Raw genomic sequence first — 16,812 nt, forward strand, 5'->3', positions numbered from 1 at the left:
TGAGATAATTCGTGTCCATGGAGTCATTTATTCAGCAAATACTTGAGAACCTGCCATGTGCCGGGAACTGTGCAGGTTGCCAGTGGTGAGTGAGAAGGCATGGTTCTGACTCAGGACTGCGATGGCCTGGGCAGACAGGCAGGCAGGAAGGAGATACTTAGAGTTGGCTGGTGCAGGCTGAGGCATCCAGATGCCTTGGAGGAGAGGTACAGAGTCTAGGAGAGGATAAGCAGAGACTGATTCAACCTGACGTCCATGGAAGGCCTCTTTAAAGAGGCAGCACTTGATTTGAGACTGATAGACAAGTAGAAGTGGGTCAGATGAAGACTGTTCCAGGCAGAGAGCCCAACAGGCATGGAGGCCCTTTCGCTAAGGCTGCCGTAGCAAAATGCCATGCTCTGGGTTGGGACTTAAACAACAGAAATTCCTCTTCTTGAAGTTCTGGAGGCCTGGACCCAGATCAAAGTTGTGGCAGTGACATTTTCCTGTGAGGCCTCTCTCCTTGGCTTGCCACCTTCCCTCTGTGTCCTCACATGGCCTTTTCTCTGTGTGAGGACACCCCTGAGATGTCTACCTCTTTTCATGAGGACACCAGTCATGGGGGATCAGGGCTCCACTCTGATGGCTATTTTAACCTAATGACCTCTTTGAAGGCCCTATCTCCAAACAGTTACACGAATTAGCCCCCCCCCCCGATGACCTCATTTAACCCTCTTTAAATGTACTATCTCCAGATATGGTCATATTCTGAGGTCCTGGAGACCTCAACAGATGAATCTTGGCGGGGGAGAGACAACTCAGCCCATAACAGATGGGGAAGAGCTGGACTTGTTTTAGAAGCTGAAGAGGCCAGTGTGGCTGGAGTATAATGACCAAAGGGGAAGGGAGAGTGGGATGAGGCTGGAGACTTGGCAGGCCCTGGGGTCGGGGCGGGGAGGGGGGGGCCACGGCAGACTGGGAACAATATTCTGAGGGCAGCGGGAGCCACTGGAGAGTTTTGGAGCTAGAATGGGAGAGAGAGGATAAGGTGTGATTTTAAAAAGGTGACTCTGGAAAATGGGTGGTTGGGGCCAAGAGTAGAAGTGCAGAGTTGGGGCTTCTTGCAGTCAGTGGTGGCTGGGCATGGCTGTAGAGCTAGGGGAGGGCAGGGGGATGGATGGAGACCCATTTTAAGACACGGTGATGGGTTAGATATGGGGGAGGGGCGGTTCAGGTGATCAGGCTGAAGGCAAAGGTGAGAGAGAAACAAGCATCAGAAAGAAAGACTGTCAGATTCCTCTGAGCCACTGCATGGATAGTGGCGCCTTTCCTTCCTGCGGGAAGGACAGAGGGAGGTGCAGGTTGGGACGGGAAAATCAAGCATTCCGTTTGGAACCTACTCGGGGTGAGACACCCAAGTGGGCATGTCAGGTAGGCCTTTGTTTAGTACAGAGGTGGAGCTCAGCAAGGAGATCGGGGCTGGAAAGCTCTAGGGGGAATTAGCCACCTATGGGGGAGGAGCTAGAGGGACAGGAGTAGAAGAAAGTCGCCTGTGGTAAGCAGGCAAGGACTCTGGATTCAATCCATGAGAATTCCAATATTTCCAAGCCAGGGAGGGGAGGAAGCCAGCAAAGGCAATGGAGAAGGGGCCAGAGTGTGAGGAAGAGCCCGGGGAAGCCAGGAGACATTGGCTGGTAGGCACCCCATCCCTGTGGATCTGTTTCTTGGCTGCTTTCTCCCTACTGAATTTTGTCTCTTATTTCTGAGTATCTATTGGCCCTTTCCCTCAGGTGACAGAACTCAAGAAATGAGTGAATGAATGAACACACACGTGAGCAGAGCGAAGGAAGAAGTGTAGCTCTTATGGGTGGGCCTTGGTGGGGTGAGGGGATGTGGAACTACCTACCTCTCCCTCCTATAGCCCCGGGCATTGATTCTGTGCAAGGGGCTAGGCTGGGTGCGAGTTCCCTGGAAACCTATGGCCCTGTAGAGCGGAGGGCTCTCTGGGGAGCCACGGCTCATGCTTGTCAGGAATCCTGGCCTGAGCAGGACTGAGCCAGTTCCCTTGGCTGCGTACAGGGAGCCGCCTTCCCCAGCAGGTCGCCGGAGTCCCTGTCGCCTTTCCTCCCTGAGCAGTGTCGACTGCACTGTAATCACACAATTATGATGCCATTAAAATGTCACATTTGGAGAAATCCATATAAACAGAGCATTAACAACCCCTTGAAAATTGCAGTCTTTACCACTAATGACCTACTTTCTCTCCTCACCGCGCCCTCCCGCCACCCCCACTCGGCTGCCGCTTTCCCCAGCCTCGTTTTCAGAGGCATACGAGAAGGTACGGCCTGCCGTCTCTGCTGCCTGGAAAGCCTTGATGTCTAATGTGCTGGGAGAAGCTCTGTGACGGGGCCAAAGGCAGCCAGGGCAGGGAGCCCAGCGTGGAGCCACTTAGCAAATGAGACCAGAGGAGGCCACACCCAGGCAGGGCGAGGGTCCTGCTGGAAGGGCCCTCAGAGAGAAGCTGGCCCTTGGGAAACTGAAGAAAGCAGATGGTGTTGAAAAATCTGACAGGTGGTTTCATGCCTTGGCTTGGACCTCCCTTCCCCTCCCCATCCCGGGGAGTGGAGCTGGAACCCGACAGGTAGTGGTCACACTGACAGCATAGCACGACAGAGGAGGAATGTGTCCTGCTCGGGGGCTGGGGGCCAGAGGTCTCTCGGTCCCTGCTGCCGTGAGTCCAGGAGGAGCTGTAGGTGTGCTGGGCAGAGAGGCCCAGGCCAAGAGAGCCTTGATGGTTTTAACTTCGTTTCCCAGAAGAGTGCTCTGGGAAATTTCAGATACTGAATTTTCTTTGTCACCAGAATCTAATTTTAATGCGTGAAGAAAATGGATTACTTAAAGGAATGTTATATATGAGTGCTCTTATAAAATAAAGTGAATGAGTGCTCTTATAAAGTAAAACATAAACCAGAACAGCTCTGGCAAGTAATTAATCCCTTCCAATGTATCTGAATTGCAAATCTGGATTCCCATAGAGTCCCGGATGTGATTAAAACAAGAGGATGCCTTCCTGACAATGAGACAGAAGCCTTAATAAAAAAAAAAAAAAAAAAAAAAACAAGAGGATGCCTGATTCTGAAAAAGCGAAGAGGAGGCCACTGTGGATTAAAAGAAGTTGAGTTAGCATGTAGGAGGTGTTTTAAATAGCGCTCTGGCACCTTCCATCCCCTCACAGTTCAGGGCTCACCTGCAGAAGGGATCAGGCCCCAGGCACTCTGACGAAGGGACGAGAATGGTTGGTGACCAGCACGTTGTCTGGGGGAGTGATTATTGGTGCCTCCTAAAGTGAGGAAAATGGGGTCTTGTTTACAAGCAAGGGCGTTCTAAACCCCCTTTCCATAGTTCCTGTGACATGGCGTGGGCCACGTTCCCACGGTGTCGTAAAGACGGTCGGTATGTAGGACAGGCTCAGGGCATCTCTGTTTTCCAGCCCGCTGTGATGATCACTTGCTGTGTTGCCTGCAGCACTCAGTTTGCCCTTGGCCGAGGCAGGCCTCCCATCCTCACCCAGATTCAGCAGGCAGGCCGTCTGGGTACTCTGGGTCTGCTTTTGACATAAAAGGAGCCCCTCTCATGAAAGCCAGCCAGCAGCTCCCCATGGGGTCCTGCCAGATAAAGTCATTTCAAAGTCACTCACTCCAATCCCGCACCTACATATTCAGCAGCTGACCTAGTTTTGAGGGAGCCAGAGGGTATCTGGATGTCACCTTATTTACAGAGCAGATAGAAAATGCGCTAAGCTCTGGGCCTTCGCTGCACACGGCATCTGGGGAGATCTAGCCTGCACATCGAAGGCGTGGAAGAGAAGGGAACAAATTCTCCTCTGCCGAGAGCTTGAGACTTCTTGCTAATGTCACCTTTGGGGAATGAATGACAGGGCTTAGGGGACACTTGCGTCTGAAACTCCTTTTCTAGCCAGAATCCAGTTTCGCGTGTGGATTAGGAGAGGTGTTTCCGGGCTAACCTAGCAGGAAGTATACGACTGATCTGGTGGAACCCTTCCTCCCTCCTCCCTCCTCCCTCCTCGTCCTTCTCCAGGCAGGTGCTGGGTTAGAAGCCACTCTGCCAGGGACCCCCTGCCATCGCAGGTCCTGCCTAAGGACCCAACAGAGCCCGCCTGTCTGGGCTTCATCCCAGGATCTCCATTCACTCTGCCAAGTCCCTTTAGACTCTCAAACCTCAGCTTCCCCTTCAGTAACATTGGCTTCATAATCGCACCTGCTTCAGGTTTGTCCTGAGTGTGCGATGAGTGACCTTGTTAGGACAGAGCCTGGGGCACAGTGAACATTACAGACTGTTAGCTGTGGGTCTTCTGAGCTGCGTCCGGTGTGAGAATTGATCACCTTTTCAAGTTAGCCCTTTTCCCTGGCTTCCCATAGCCATCTGCATCTTGATTTCTCCAAGGTCACCCTTGCCTGGGCAGAACTTAGAGGGAGATTTGCGGAAGCTGTAAACCTTGCTAAATACATTCCTTGTGAGCATAGCTGTAGGACCGTTCCAGCCCTCAGAAGCCAAGTCCCAGGAGGCCTGGAGAAGACCCTCCTGGGCTGATGTGTCCAGTGGTGGAGATGAGCCCACAGTTGAGCAGAGAGCCCTCGTGTCCAGGTTCCTTGGCCTGATGGGAGACTTGGGGTCTCAAGCAGTCTCAGGCTTCTGACCTCACTCCTGAGATTCCCCAGGTCTCTCCCCAGAATCACCCACAGAGGTTCTGTGCTGGTCCCAGTTCCCACCTCCACACCTGTTAAAAGGGGTCCTGCAAAGCTCCGTTTATACCCTTTGAAGCTAGAGGGTAGTTTACATCTTATTTGCAGAGCCCTGAGCTCAAACCCATGTGTAAGATGGAACTTTTGGGTAGACCCGCCCTGCCGAGTCCCAGGACACATCGGCATTGGTAATGACCTCTTGCTTGCATCCCAGCGGACAGCCAGCGATGCATACAGTCGGTCGCCCGTGGATGCTGCCAGAGACCCCATTTCTGCCACAGGGAAGGAAGACGCTAAACATAAATTGGCTGGCTATAAATTGCTTTTTCTCTCCATTAGCATTCAGTCCCCCAAAGAAATACTAGTAACTGTAGCAGTGTTGACAATAATCATATGTTACCTACGCATTATGTTTTGCCAAGCAGTTTTTCAGGCCGTATCTAATTTCTGAGATCTAATCTGGGCCTGTAGAATTGTGTGGGGTAAAAATTAGCCCTGCCCTCAGGATGGAGGGGGAAACTGACCACAAGCCTTTGAAAGGACGTGTGGAGCAGAGCCAGACTCAGGACCCAGCTTTTCCTGACTTGCGTTCTTTTCATGACATCAGAGGAACCATGAAGAGGGATTACAGGGTCATCCCTGGAGCGGTGCTCCCCCTTCTCTGCCCGTCTCCACTTTCCACACACACACAGTCTGGGGCTGCAGTGGTGTCTGGTGAAATGGGGTTGAAATGTACAAGGGGCTCCTTGAAGGAGAAAAGAAGTCAGAAGCTACCCTGTAGTGTGAGCACTGTTCCCTTCCCGTCATCCTTCCTTCCTTTGTCTTTCTTTACCCTTCTCCTTTTATTCCATTACTGCCCCAGGGTCACAGTTTGGTGGCTTTCAGGCCAAATGCAAACCTTGGGCATATTTTGCCTCACCCGAAAGGGAGATTTAAAGAGCGTTAAGTAGGCAGGTTTTGTGCGATATGTACAAGGTATTCACTGGCATTTCTGTTCTCAGTGACCCTGAAGGCATGTTCCTTTGTGACCCCTGCTAGATTACCTCTGTTCAGTAGGGCCTCTTGACAATTGCTTGGCTCCAGAGCTGTTCCTTGAGGCAAAAGAGCTTTCTGATGATGCCTGGAGATACTTCCCAGCCCTGTTAGGGCAGGGGAGGGAAGAGGAGTCTGACTTTGGGGGAGAGATTTCTTCTGTCACTGAGAAATGCAAATCTTGTTTGTAGCGCTTTATTCTTTCCTTCTAGAACTTGTTTCCCATAGGGTGAGGCCCTGACCTGGAGGCCCCATCTCAGTCCTGCGGGAAGCCACTGTGGTCCTGTTGAAAGATGGCCACAGCATCCCCCTTGCAGGCCCGCCCTCAGTCTGACGAGGTGACTGTGTGCCTGACTCACTGTCCACACCAAAGACAGTGTCGCATGTCCTGTTCTGTCCAGCTGGAGGCTCCCTTCCTGAGCCCACTTCTGGCTCTTCTCTCCCTAAGTCCAGATTGCCTGCTCAGTCTCTCCTGGGCACGATTCTGTCTCTTGGTGCATGTTCTCCTCCAGCATCAGCCGCCTGGTTGGGGGCAAATCCATCTGCCTGGGTCACTGTGGGTCCACCCAATCCTCTTCCTCCTGAGCCCGGGGTGGGGAACCTGGCTCCCTCCCCTCTTGATCTCTTGTTCTCTGGATTCCAGACCTGGAAGGGACGAGGCTTCTGGGGTTCCAGGGGTTGGCTTACTGCTCAGTCTTTGAACACAAGAGGATGCAGAAATGAATGCCGTGGGTAGGGCCAGCTCTTGCTCAGTGCTCATGCCTACCATCAATTGGGAAGGATTCTTTAAGCAAGCTGTAAGCTCTTTGAGATGCCTGTCCACATAAAGGAGCTCCGGGTTTAGTCTTTGGTGGTGGAATTTATAGGACTTTGAGTAGGAAGGGAGCAGACACATCCGCATGAGCGCTTGCGCACCCTGGCACCTGCGGGGGAGCCAGGCCCTCTTCCCCAGTCACGCAGACTTAAATTTCCCTGGTACCTCCCTATCATGCTAATTAGTGAGCAAATTAATCTTCATATTAGGTCCAAATTGGGTGAGTTTGTGTTTTTTCTATTCCAGAAACAAAAGCTGGGCTGCTGTCCATTCCATTAATCATATTATATTTCACAGTTGGAGTTTTTAGGCAATTATAATAATTATCAGAACTTCTCCTCTTCCAGAAAGCTCGAAGCCTCCCCCAAAGCCGTATTCGCGTGTAGTGTGCGGTTGGGATACAGGGGGTGTGTGTATGTGGGGGCAGTGGCAGGCAGGAGAGAGCTGGGTGGTGGTGGCTCTTGCTGTCAGAGCCTCAGTGACATTAACTGATGGAGAAAGAAGCCAGCGTCAGAGAGGGTTCTACGCATGGCGTCCAGGCTGGCAGACCTCTCAGGGGCTCAGAGAGGCCGTAGCAAGCAGCTCCCAGCAGATCCATTTTGTAGGCACCTAACTCTAAGATGGGGGAGGCGGGTGAAAGGCAAGTAGGGAAGAGATGGAAGGACCTAGAGTAAACTCATCCCTGCTGACTACATGCTACCTCATTTGGTCCGAGAAGTAGCCTTTTCCCCACCATGATATGTCTATTCCATCCTCCACATTCTTTAAGGAGTGACTTTCGTATAATTAATGCTAACCATTAAACTACAGCATTAAAGGAGCAATTGCCTAATTCTGAGGAAAATTTAAATTTATTACCAGCACCCGAGATAAAATGAATACTGAAGAGAAGGAGAGAAAAACCCTACAGAAGATAAATAGAAAGCCAAGTGGGATATTGACTTGATCCTTCTCCAGTGCAGGGTAATTTGGCTTCTAAAGTGAGTTAGATCATAATAAATTAAATTTAGATTTCTGCACATCAGTTAAATAACTCCCAAGACAGAATTCCAGTGAGAGGAAGAGGTGATAATACATGGTGGAAATATTAAAATGAAGATCTTATCTAATAATCCATAATTGATGTGCTGTCCCTAGATGAGGGAAAAGGATTTTCCAGCTCTTTCCTTTGCCATGAGCCCAGGTGAGCGAGGGAAGGGCTGGGGAGCCCTTCCTTTGTTGGCGTTTGGCGGGGGGCGGGGGGGGGGGCATTCCTTTTCCAGTCCGTTCACTCTGGGCAGGACTTACGTAGAGATTGTGCTGTCCTCTTCCCTCTCTGGACTGGCCCTTGGAAAAATAAGGCCCGTCCCCAGCTGGGTGGACATTAGAATAATACTGACGTGAGAAGCTACGTCTGCCTGTTCATGACTGTCCAGCAAGGGGGTAAAAAGTGGCCCTGGATAAATGAAGCTCCTGGCGATGTTGAAGGAATGTGAGCTTTGAAGCCAGAAGTCCTGGGTTAGAGTCTCAGTAGCGGACTCACTATCTCTGTGGTCTTAAGCAGGCTCCTTTGTTTCCTTGACCCTCAGTTTTCTCACCTATGAAATGGGAACAACACAACTGGCTTGCCTACCTCACAGGGGTAATACCAGTGTAGCATTCCAGTGAAAAATCTTTGTAGATAATGGCAAACTTTCCTGTTTGGCCTGTTTGATATTGACTGTCAATCATTAGTATACTTTTTCATGTCCAAAAGTGATGCTCACTTCTTTTTCAGTAAACTTTCATTCTTTGCTAGTTTTTCATTCCATATTTTAACCATTTTATCTATAGTTATGCTTTGTTTTATATCTATAATTCCTGCATCTGAAGTCTTTGGAAGATCTAAATCTGTTATTTATAGTTTCTACTAACTCTCAGTGAGAGATTCCTTCTATGATCTTTTCTTGAAAACAGATTTATTTCACTTATTTTAGAAAGCAAGAGAGAGTGCAGTGGGGAGGGGCAGAGGGAGAGGGAGGGAGAAACACAAGCAGCTCGTGCTGCGTATGGAGCCTAGCACGGGACTAAATCTCACAACCCTGATATCAGGACCCTGAGATCAGACCTGAGCCAAAACCAAGAGTCGGCGCTCAACCAACTGAGCCACCCAGGTGCCCCTGATCTTTTTTTTACTGTGATTTCCCCTTTCTGTGAGTTTTGTGGAAATCCTGAGGATCTAAATTGGAGATGCTTTTCTCCAAATAGGATTTACATTTGCTTCTGACAGGGGTCAGATTCTGGTTTAATATTAGAAGGAAACTTCTAGAAGTTTCAGGCCTTTGAAGCTTGGAGCGGGCTCCTTGGGACCTCTTTGTCCCTGGCTGGACCCAGGAGGGACGTCCACTGGACACTGGAATGTTATGCTGGCATGTCAAACATTGGATGGATAGAGGAATTCTGTCATCTTTAAATAATAAGTTCTATCATTGTTTATAATTCTGACCTCCTGTGTGTTAGCCTGGCATCTTCCAACCTTCCTGCAGGAATCTGCCCTCAGAGTTGCACCCTTCCTGCCCTGGCTGGGGGGAGACTGGGTATCTAGGAGGGAGAGTGATGGACCGGTGGGGTGATGGTGAAGGGGAAGCAGAGATCCTCTGAGGGGGGACATCCCTCTGCAGAGAAAGAATTTGGCTGAGAAAAGTGATGGGAGTACACGTAGGGAAACACATAGTCTTTGAAGATGGCCCAAGGAAATGGCAGGGAGGCTCTGGGAAGCAGTGTCACCTCTTGGTCGGGAGCATGGGAGTGGAGTCGGGCTCCATGGGGTTCAAACCCCGGCTGGAGCTCCTACTACCTGTGTGATATTGGGCAAGTCACCTGATCTCTCTGTGCCTTGGTTTCCCCAGTTGTAAAATGGGAATGGTAAAATTGGCATCTGTGATGGTGCGGATTAGATGTAAATGTTTATGACCCGTGGAAGGTACCCCCAAAGTGCTAGTTGTTTTATCATAGGGTACGTTTGAGGAGTTTTATTAAGGGTCAGCACAGTTCAGAGTAGGGTAGAACTTTCTTCAAGGGATAGAGATTTTCTCATTCTAATGGGGGGTGGAGGGGGGAGAAGAGACTTAGGGCAATGAGAGAACTAGGAGCCAGGTAGAGAAGGGAGAGAGAAACATTGAAATCATAGAGAGCCCCATATTCCGCTCTAATAACATTAGAGCCGAATAGTCAGTCTGAAAGAGAAATGAGAGGAACAGGCCAGTGGAGGTCAGAGGAAAGGGGACTCGGGGTGTCTCTTGAAAACGTGGTGGGAGGAAAGAAACAAAGCCACTTGGATGTGCTTCTGAGCATTCATTTTTGGTGCCCAGTTATTTAAGGCGGGCTTTGGCTGATGTAGTCAGATACATTCTGTTAAAAAAAATGGTCTTGGTTTTCTGTGCGTGGCGTCATGCTCACGGTTGGAAATGCACACGCTCTAGAGTGAGTAAGTCTGGTCAGAGAGTCAAGTGAGATCTTGCTTGGGGGCCATGGGTGGTGGTGGGGGCCACACAGGAGGGGGCAGAGCCCTGGGGTGGGACCTTGTGTGGGTTCCTGGGTGTGCGTTCTTGTTCGGGAGAGCAGTATCTCTTCCCGTAACAGGAAAGCCTGTGAAGGTGCACGTGCGTGTTCAGGCACTGTCCCGGGTGGTCACTGGAGCCAGGAAGGAAGGAATCTAAAGCATGGATACCATGTGCCTTCCTCTGGACCCTCAGAGCCGGAATATGGGGCCTTGTGAATTGAAGAGCTTGGAAGTCAACTCCAAATTAGTACTGGAAGTATTTGGGGGAATCTGGGGCCCTTCAGAAATCCTGGGAGGGCCATAGCCGCCACTTTCATCTGGGGACCAGCAAGGAAAGAGTGGCTGGCGCTTCCCGTGGGTGTGGCCCCCACCGAGCTCCTCTGTCCACTCGCTCTCAGCAGAGGACAGGCGCCTGACTGGTTTCCGTGGTAGAACAGACCGAGGAGTTGGGAGGTTCGGGAAGGATTCAGTCAGCAGTCCCTTCGCTTTCTAGCCGTCAAGCTTGGGCAAGGCAGCCGGCGAGCCTCTCGATGCCGATCCCTCCCTGTACAGATGGGGCTGTGTGTGCATTCTGTGGCAATATGTGTGAGCCACCTTATGAAATAGAAATTGCTATTCAGATGGTAGCATTAGTATTTTAAGCACAGCGTCACTATTATTTAATACACCCAGATATTGTAGGAAAACCAAACTCCCAATACAGGGAGTTCCCCCAGTGGATCTCAGGGCAGCCAAGTGTGAACCCACTCTGTGCACGTGACCGTCGGAGGGAGCGGTCCCCTCCAAGGAGGCTTTGACTGATTGTTGAGTTTTTCTCACCAGCCAGGCTGTTACTCTGGCTATGGGCTTTCTGGGGTCCAGAATCCCAGCTGAGTTCCCATGGCCCCGTCCCCAAGGAGGTGGATTTGGCCAGGGATGCCAAGGATGCTTTGCTGCCTGTAGGGTGGTGATTGCTTAGCCGAGCAAACCACCCAGCCTTATGCCCTCTTGGCCCTGGGACTGATCTGGTGTGAATAAAGAGCACGGGATGAAGCTAAGAGGTCTTTCCCTGCCTTTTCTCCGCCCCTCCCCAGGGCCTGTCCCTCCATCTGCTTCTCCAGCTGATGCCTGGCACCGTTCGTAAATGCCCCAGCACCGCTGCAGTGCAGGTCTCCCTTCCCACCAGTCTCGATTCCTGAGCTCACCTCCCACCTAGGCTCCTTGCAGCAGTCTCTTCCGTCCACTTCGTCCTGCACGTGCAGCCAAAGGCCCTTCCACCTGAGCCGCTTCGTACTGACCCAGCTGTGTTCCAGAGTTCTCTTTCACTCACTCACTCTTTGCAGCCCACGCTCTGGCCTCCCCATTCCTGAGCTAGCCGCCTTCTGAACACATTCTCCCTCCTCCAGGTCTTCCTGCCTTTTATCTGGGTTTTCACTACACATGTATTTCCCCTCCCATTTCCTCCTAAGCAAAGCAAACTCCCTGCTCATCTTTCAAGCACAAACTGATTTGACACTTCTTCCAGGCAGCCCTCCCCATTTCCCTCACTTCTCTGTTATAGGTGTTATAGGTGTCTTCATGCATGTCTCTCTGCAACCTTGCAACCCCTTCGAGGGCTGGGACCTTCCATCTCTGCATCTCCCCTCTGTAGCACAGAGCTTTGTAGGAGCTCACCACTGACTGAGAGAATTGCAATGAATCTAATTGGGAATGAGCCAGGGGGAAATGGTAGAGGGCCCCATGATGTCAGGGTCACCCTGTGGTGATGTTCTCAGCATGAGTGACAGCTGTCAGGCTGCGACATTGCACAGCACAGGCTGGGGGTCTCACACCCCACCCCCTGTGTAGCAGCAGTATCCCAGGACGTTAATAAAATCAATTATTGGATAAAAATCGCTGGTTTCCTAAGCTTCATTTTGTGCTATTAGCAGGAGAATGGTGTTTCAAAAGGAGATAACAGAGAGAGAGAGAGGCAGATCAATTACCAGACAAGATCGAGTGGTGCATGAGATAAATGTGCACGCTGGCGAACCACCCCTTGGAGCCCTCTGTGGGTGGAGCTCCTGCCCTGCCATTTGCGGGGCCTGCCCTGGGCCTTCCTGTCTTGTTCCCCACATCCAGGAGGGCACCCTGGTCGGCGGCGGGAGGGGCGGTACCCAGGCAGCTTTTCGTACGTGCACAGGGACTAGGGGTCAGTAACACAAAGTGAGCATCTCATCCTTGGGGACGTTGCTAGCCCCAGGGTCCCAGCCCTCACATTCTAGGGCAGAGCCTGGTCCGTAGAATCTTCCCAGAGACACAGAGTTCTTTTTGCTTTGATGAACCTGAAAGTTCGTCAAAGGGGAGTGGCTCTCCCCGAGGGGTGAAAGTGCCAGCATCCGCTGGGCAGGGGCCTTGGAGGGAAGCATCCAGCACGTGGAGGCTCTGAAGCCCACCAGCTCTGGCTGGCTGTGCAGAGTCTCTGCCTGGCTGCTGGGCTGGTGTGGGTGGGACAGATGAGGCAGCTTGGCTCTGGGCAGGAGCCATCCCCTCCCTGTGCAAATCCCCTCGCGGTCTCTGCCGTGCGAATGCACCGGAGGGTCGGGGACACTGAGTTCAGCTTTGGGCTCGGCCATGGTCCCACCTGTGCAGACAAGCCCAGAACTTTGGTGAGAACTTGTCTTCCCAGCTCAGCACAGAGTGACTGGTGAGAATGAAACAAGACCATGAATGCAGAAGCTACCTTATACGTCCTAACGTACTGTCTCCACGTACAGTGAGGGTATTACTTGTTCCTGCATCGACGCATGTGAAAAATAATCACAGATTTAGGGGTGCCTGCGTGGCTCAGTCGCTTCAATGTCCGACTCTTGGTTTTGGCTCAGGTCATGATCTCAGGGATGGAGCCCCGCATCGGGCTCTGCCCTCAGCACAGAGTCTGCTCGAGATTCTTTCTCTCCCTCCCCCTCTGTCCCTCCCCTCCGCATGCTCTTTCTCTCTCAAACGAATAAGTAAATCTTAAAAAAAATAATAATCACAGATTCCTGGGTTGAAGGAAGAAGGGGACACGCCGGCATCCATCTGGTGGGGAGCACACTGTTATAATTGGATCGCCGACTTCCCATCTCTTCCTGTGCAGAGGCGGGAACGACGGTCATACCGTCATTTTGTACCTGCTGCGTGCCAGCTACGGTGCTGGCACTTTTCAGCCGGGTGTTCTCACATTACCTTGGCGAAGTGGCCTGTGGGCTCAGGCTACTGGAACCCAAGTCCCAGCCCTGCCGACTTCCTAGTGCTGGGATCCTGAGCACGGTGCTTTGCCCGTGGAGGCTGCTTTCTCGTCTGTGTCGTGGGGCTGTGAGCACTGCCCGCCTCCTGGAACTAGCAGGGGGAGTGAGCGAAGGGTCTAGCACAGCGCCTCCTACATAGCGCTCAGTACATGGCAGCTGCCCTGCTTGCGCTGTTGTGTTTGTTGTCACTGTTGCTGAGATTTTATTAACCTCTTACCCCTAGCCCATCCTTGGGCTAAACTTGGCTGGGAAAAAGCTGTTCTCTGCCGTGGGGCAGCGACAGACAGAGAAGGCTGGAGGAGGGCTGGGAGCTCTTCTCACTGGCTTGCCGTTTGTGCTCCGCAGACTTTGGACGCTGACTGGGAAGACCCGTGGGACCAGTTTGATGAGCGGCAGTATCTGAATGCCAAGAAGTGGCGCATCGGCGACGATCCCTATAAGCTGTACGCTTTCAACCAGCGGGAAAGCGAGCGGATCTCCAGCAGCCGGGCCGTCCCAGACACCCGCCATCTGAGGTACTTCTCCGTGCTCCCACTTGGTGCTCTCTCCTGTTCCCAGTGCTCATGACGGAGCAACGGCAGGCTTGATGCGGGCGGTGCCCAGGCCAGGAGCTGGGGCAGGCAGGATGGTAGTTGACGCTGTCTGTGCTACTCACCGCTGTGAGCCGTCCCCGAGCACCTCCACGGAGAACGTGGGAGGCCCCTTCACCTGCACCTTGCCCCCCTCACCCGGTGGCCACCCTGAAATCATGGAGCACTAAAGAACCTGTAGCCTGGGCCTGGTTTCCCTGGCAGGTTCCCATGGCCTGGCCTGGCGTGGCTTTCAAATGGGGGAGGGCAGGACAGGCAGACCCCTGGGAAGTCAGGTTGGTGGCCTCATCTGTCGCTGGGAGGGGTCGTGTCCTCCGACAGCCCAGGCACATTTTGTTGTGCGAGGTGTTGGGCTTCCTCACATGCCACCGCTGTCTGCTTCGGAGCGGCCCATTCACACAGCCTCCGTTCTGCCATCGCCGCCCGCCGCCAGGCCACCCCTTCCGGTGGGTTGCAGAGGTCGGGCCTGACACAATGCAGAAAGCTTTATTTCTCAGGGGAGAGAGCCTTTGTGAAGGCATGTTGCCTCATTACCAATCCTTCCTAGAGCCAAACAGCCCTTTGGTTCGTCTTGAGGCCTGAGTGAGCAGGTCCGTGTCAACCCCAGCTCCTCCGTGCTGGCCTCCCTGCCTACAACTGGGAGGCCCAGCTGTGCCAAAGGCCCACCGGGGCGTGTTTCTGTCTCCTGTGGGAAATTCACTTTGCCCCAGCTCCAAATAGCAGACTGGCCTGTTTGGGGGGGAGGGGCTTGAAGGCTTTGTTACATTGAGAGGCTGGAGGACTGGTGTTAGCTTCTTAGCTTTCTGTCTTTCTTTGGGGCTGTGGGTACCTGCTTGTGGACACTGGGGTTTATGAGCAGGGCGGTAAGAATTGTCATGACTTATGACACTGGTCAATCTGGTGGTGCTTAAGTTGTCAGTCTGTGAAGGGGGCGGACTCAGTTTCCCCAGCTAGGCTGTACAACTCAGAAACCTCGACTTACATAGCACGCATCCCATGGAGGGGCTTATGTTAATCACCACCATTTATGAAAGGAGCCAGAGCCCTGGTTTCCCCATAGAAATAATGCCAGGGCCATGAGCTATAAGGCTTCTGTGGCTTCAGAAGTCTTCAGAAGAAGACTCCAAGAGCCTGCAAACTGAACAGTCCCCTCGAGGTACCCACGAGACTCTTGTTAGCAGCAGGAAGTCCCCACAGCCAGAGATCTGGGGTACTGGCTGTACCTCGAACACTCCATACTGCTGGCCTGAAATCTTCTTCATGTCGGAGTCTTGTAGTATTGTTATCAAAATTCCCCAGCACTTAACCTGGTCCTTGGCATCTGATAGAATATTCTTTAAAAATTGGGTAATTTGGGGGTTCCTGAGTGGCTTAGTCTGTTAAGCTTCTGCCTTAGATTCAGGTCATGATCCTGGAGATCCTGAGATCCAGCCCAGCCTTGGGCTCCCTGCTCAGCCGGGAGTCTGCTTCTCCCTCTGCCCACACCACCCCACCCCCAGCTCGTGCTCTTTCTCTTAAATAAATAAATACAATCTTTTAAAAAGAATTAGGTAATTTTATTTCCCTGAGCAGAGACTACAGGTAGGAGAATAGGGAGAAGGCTGAGAAGCCCACCTGGTCTCAGGCAGGTGGTCCCACCCTTGTCCTGAGTCCAGATGGTGAGAACCTCCAGAAGGACGAAGGGTCGCCTCCCGGCCAGGAAACAAGCCTGCTCCCACCTGCAGAAGGGAGGCATGGAGTGGGGGATTCACTGAGCAGGTAGGTTCCAGACGATACCCTGAGCGGGACGAATTTCTGTGATCACCCTCGTCTGTGATCTGAGAGGTAGAAATGAAAGTGGATGATGAGGGCCAGCCATATGTACGGGTTGTGTAGGAGGCATTGAGACCATCCCCAAGGATCCGAGTTTTCCAGGTCCTGTTCGGGGCCCTCTCCGAGTGTGTTGTATCTGGTAGTAAATGTGATCGCCGGCAGGGTGGCAAGAGAGGCAGAAAGGATTTAGATGGAATCTAAGGCCCCCTTTGGGAAGACAGAGGAAAAGTCTATCAGCCATATGTCTGCCTCTGGGCACTAACCTTGCCCTGTGGGAGCTGGGATTGTGTGACTCAGAGAATTTCAGATCTGTGGCTCCTGGTCTGAAAGAGCAGGAAGAGGAGAGGATGGGGGATTGGGACTGAGGGCAGGCACGTGGGACCAGGCAGCCACGGCAGGGCTGTTGAGCACGGACTGTGTGCAGAGCCCCAGGCTAGCGCCAACAGAGGCTAACAACTGGGTCAGCCACCTCCAGGCTGAGTGTGGTATGGGGCTGACCCTGTGCGCAGATCACTCTTATGCTAATGAGAGTTCCAGAGACTGCCAGCAAAGCCCACTGTGCTTCCCTCAGATGGGCCCCCCTGGACGTTGACCTTCTGTCTACAGGATCTCCTCCTTCCAGCCCTCGCTTCCCAGGGAATCAGTGTCTGTGAGGTTAAAACCACCGGCTAAGTCCCTTAATCCTGTGATTCCAGGCTCCTGTATCCTGACTTCATCCTGATGTAATGCGTGGGGCCGGCCTGCCTGGGCTGACAGAGCCCTGGGGTCCTTCTTGGGACCTGCCTACCCCAGCTCTGACCAGCTGTGGCTGCTGGTGACCTATCTCCTGTTGTCCAGGGAATCAATCAGTGGCTGGCATTTGGGGCTGCATCATACTTTGCTGTGGGGGCTGTCCTGTGCATTGTAGGGTGTTGGGGAACGTCTGTGGCCTCCACACACTAGATGCCAGTAGCTCCCCCCATGTTGTGGCATTGCCGGATGTCTCTGGAGGGGCAGAGTTGCAGTGAGAGCGAACCCCTGCTGTAGAGCCAGCCCCACTCATTGTCTGAGTTCT

The 16,812-nt window shown here is 52.4% G+C and overlaps 1 protein-coding gene across 3 annotated transcripts in view; it reads left to right on the plus strand.

Annotated features, from left to right (window-relative positions):
- GALNT14 (polypeptide N-acetylgalactosaminyltransferase 14) overlaps positions 1-16,812 on the plus strand; it is a 202,144-nt gene that overhangs the window by 114,656 nt on the left and 70,676 nt on the right. For all 3 annotated transcript variants that reach the window (XM_087863747.1, XM_087863746.1, XM_045809137.2), the window contains exon 2: positions 13,702-13,871. In XM_087863747.1, coding sequence (XP_087719873.1) covers positions 13,702-13,871 — 170 coding nt within the window. The remainder of the gene's footprint in view (positions 1-13,701; positions 13,872-16,812) is intronic.

This window comes from Ursus americanus, chromosome 7, assembly GCF_024610735.1.
Source record: "Ursus americanus isolate L20-20 chromosome 7, mUrsAme1.1.p, whole genome shotgun sequence".
Taxonomy (NCBI): domain Eukaryota; kingdom Metazoa; phylum Chordata; class Mammalia; order Carnivora; family Ursidae; genus Ursus; species Ursus americanus.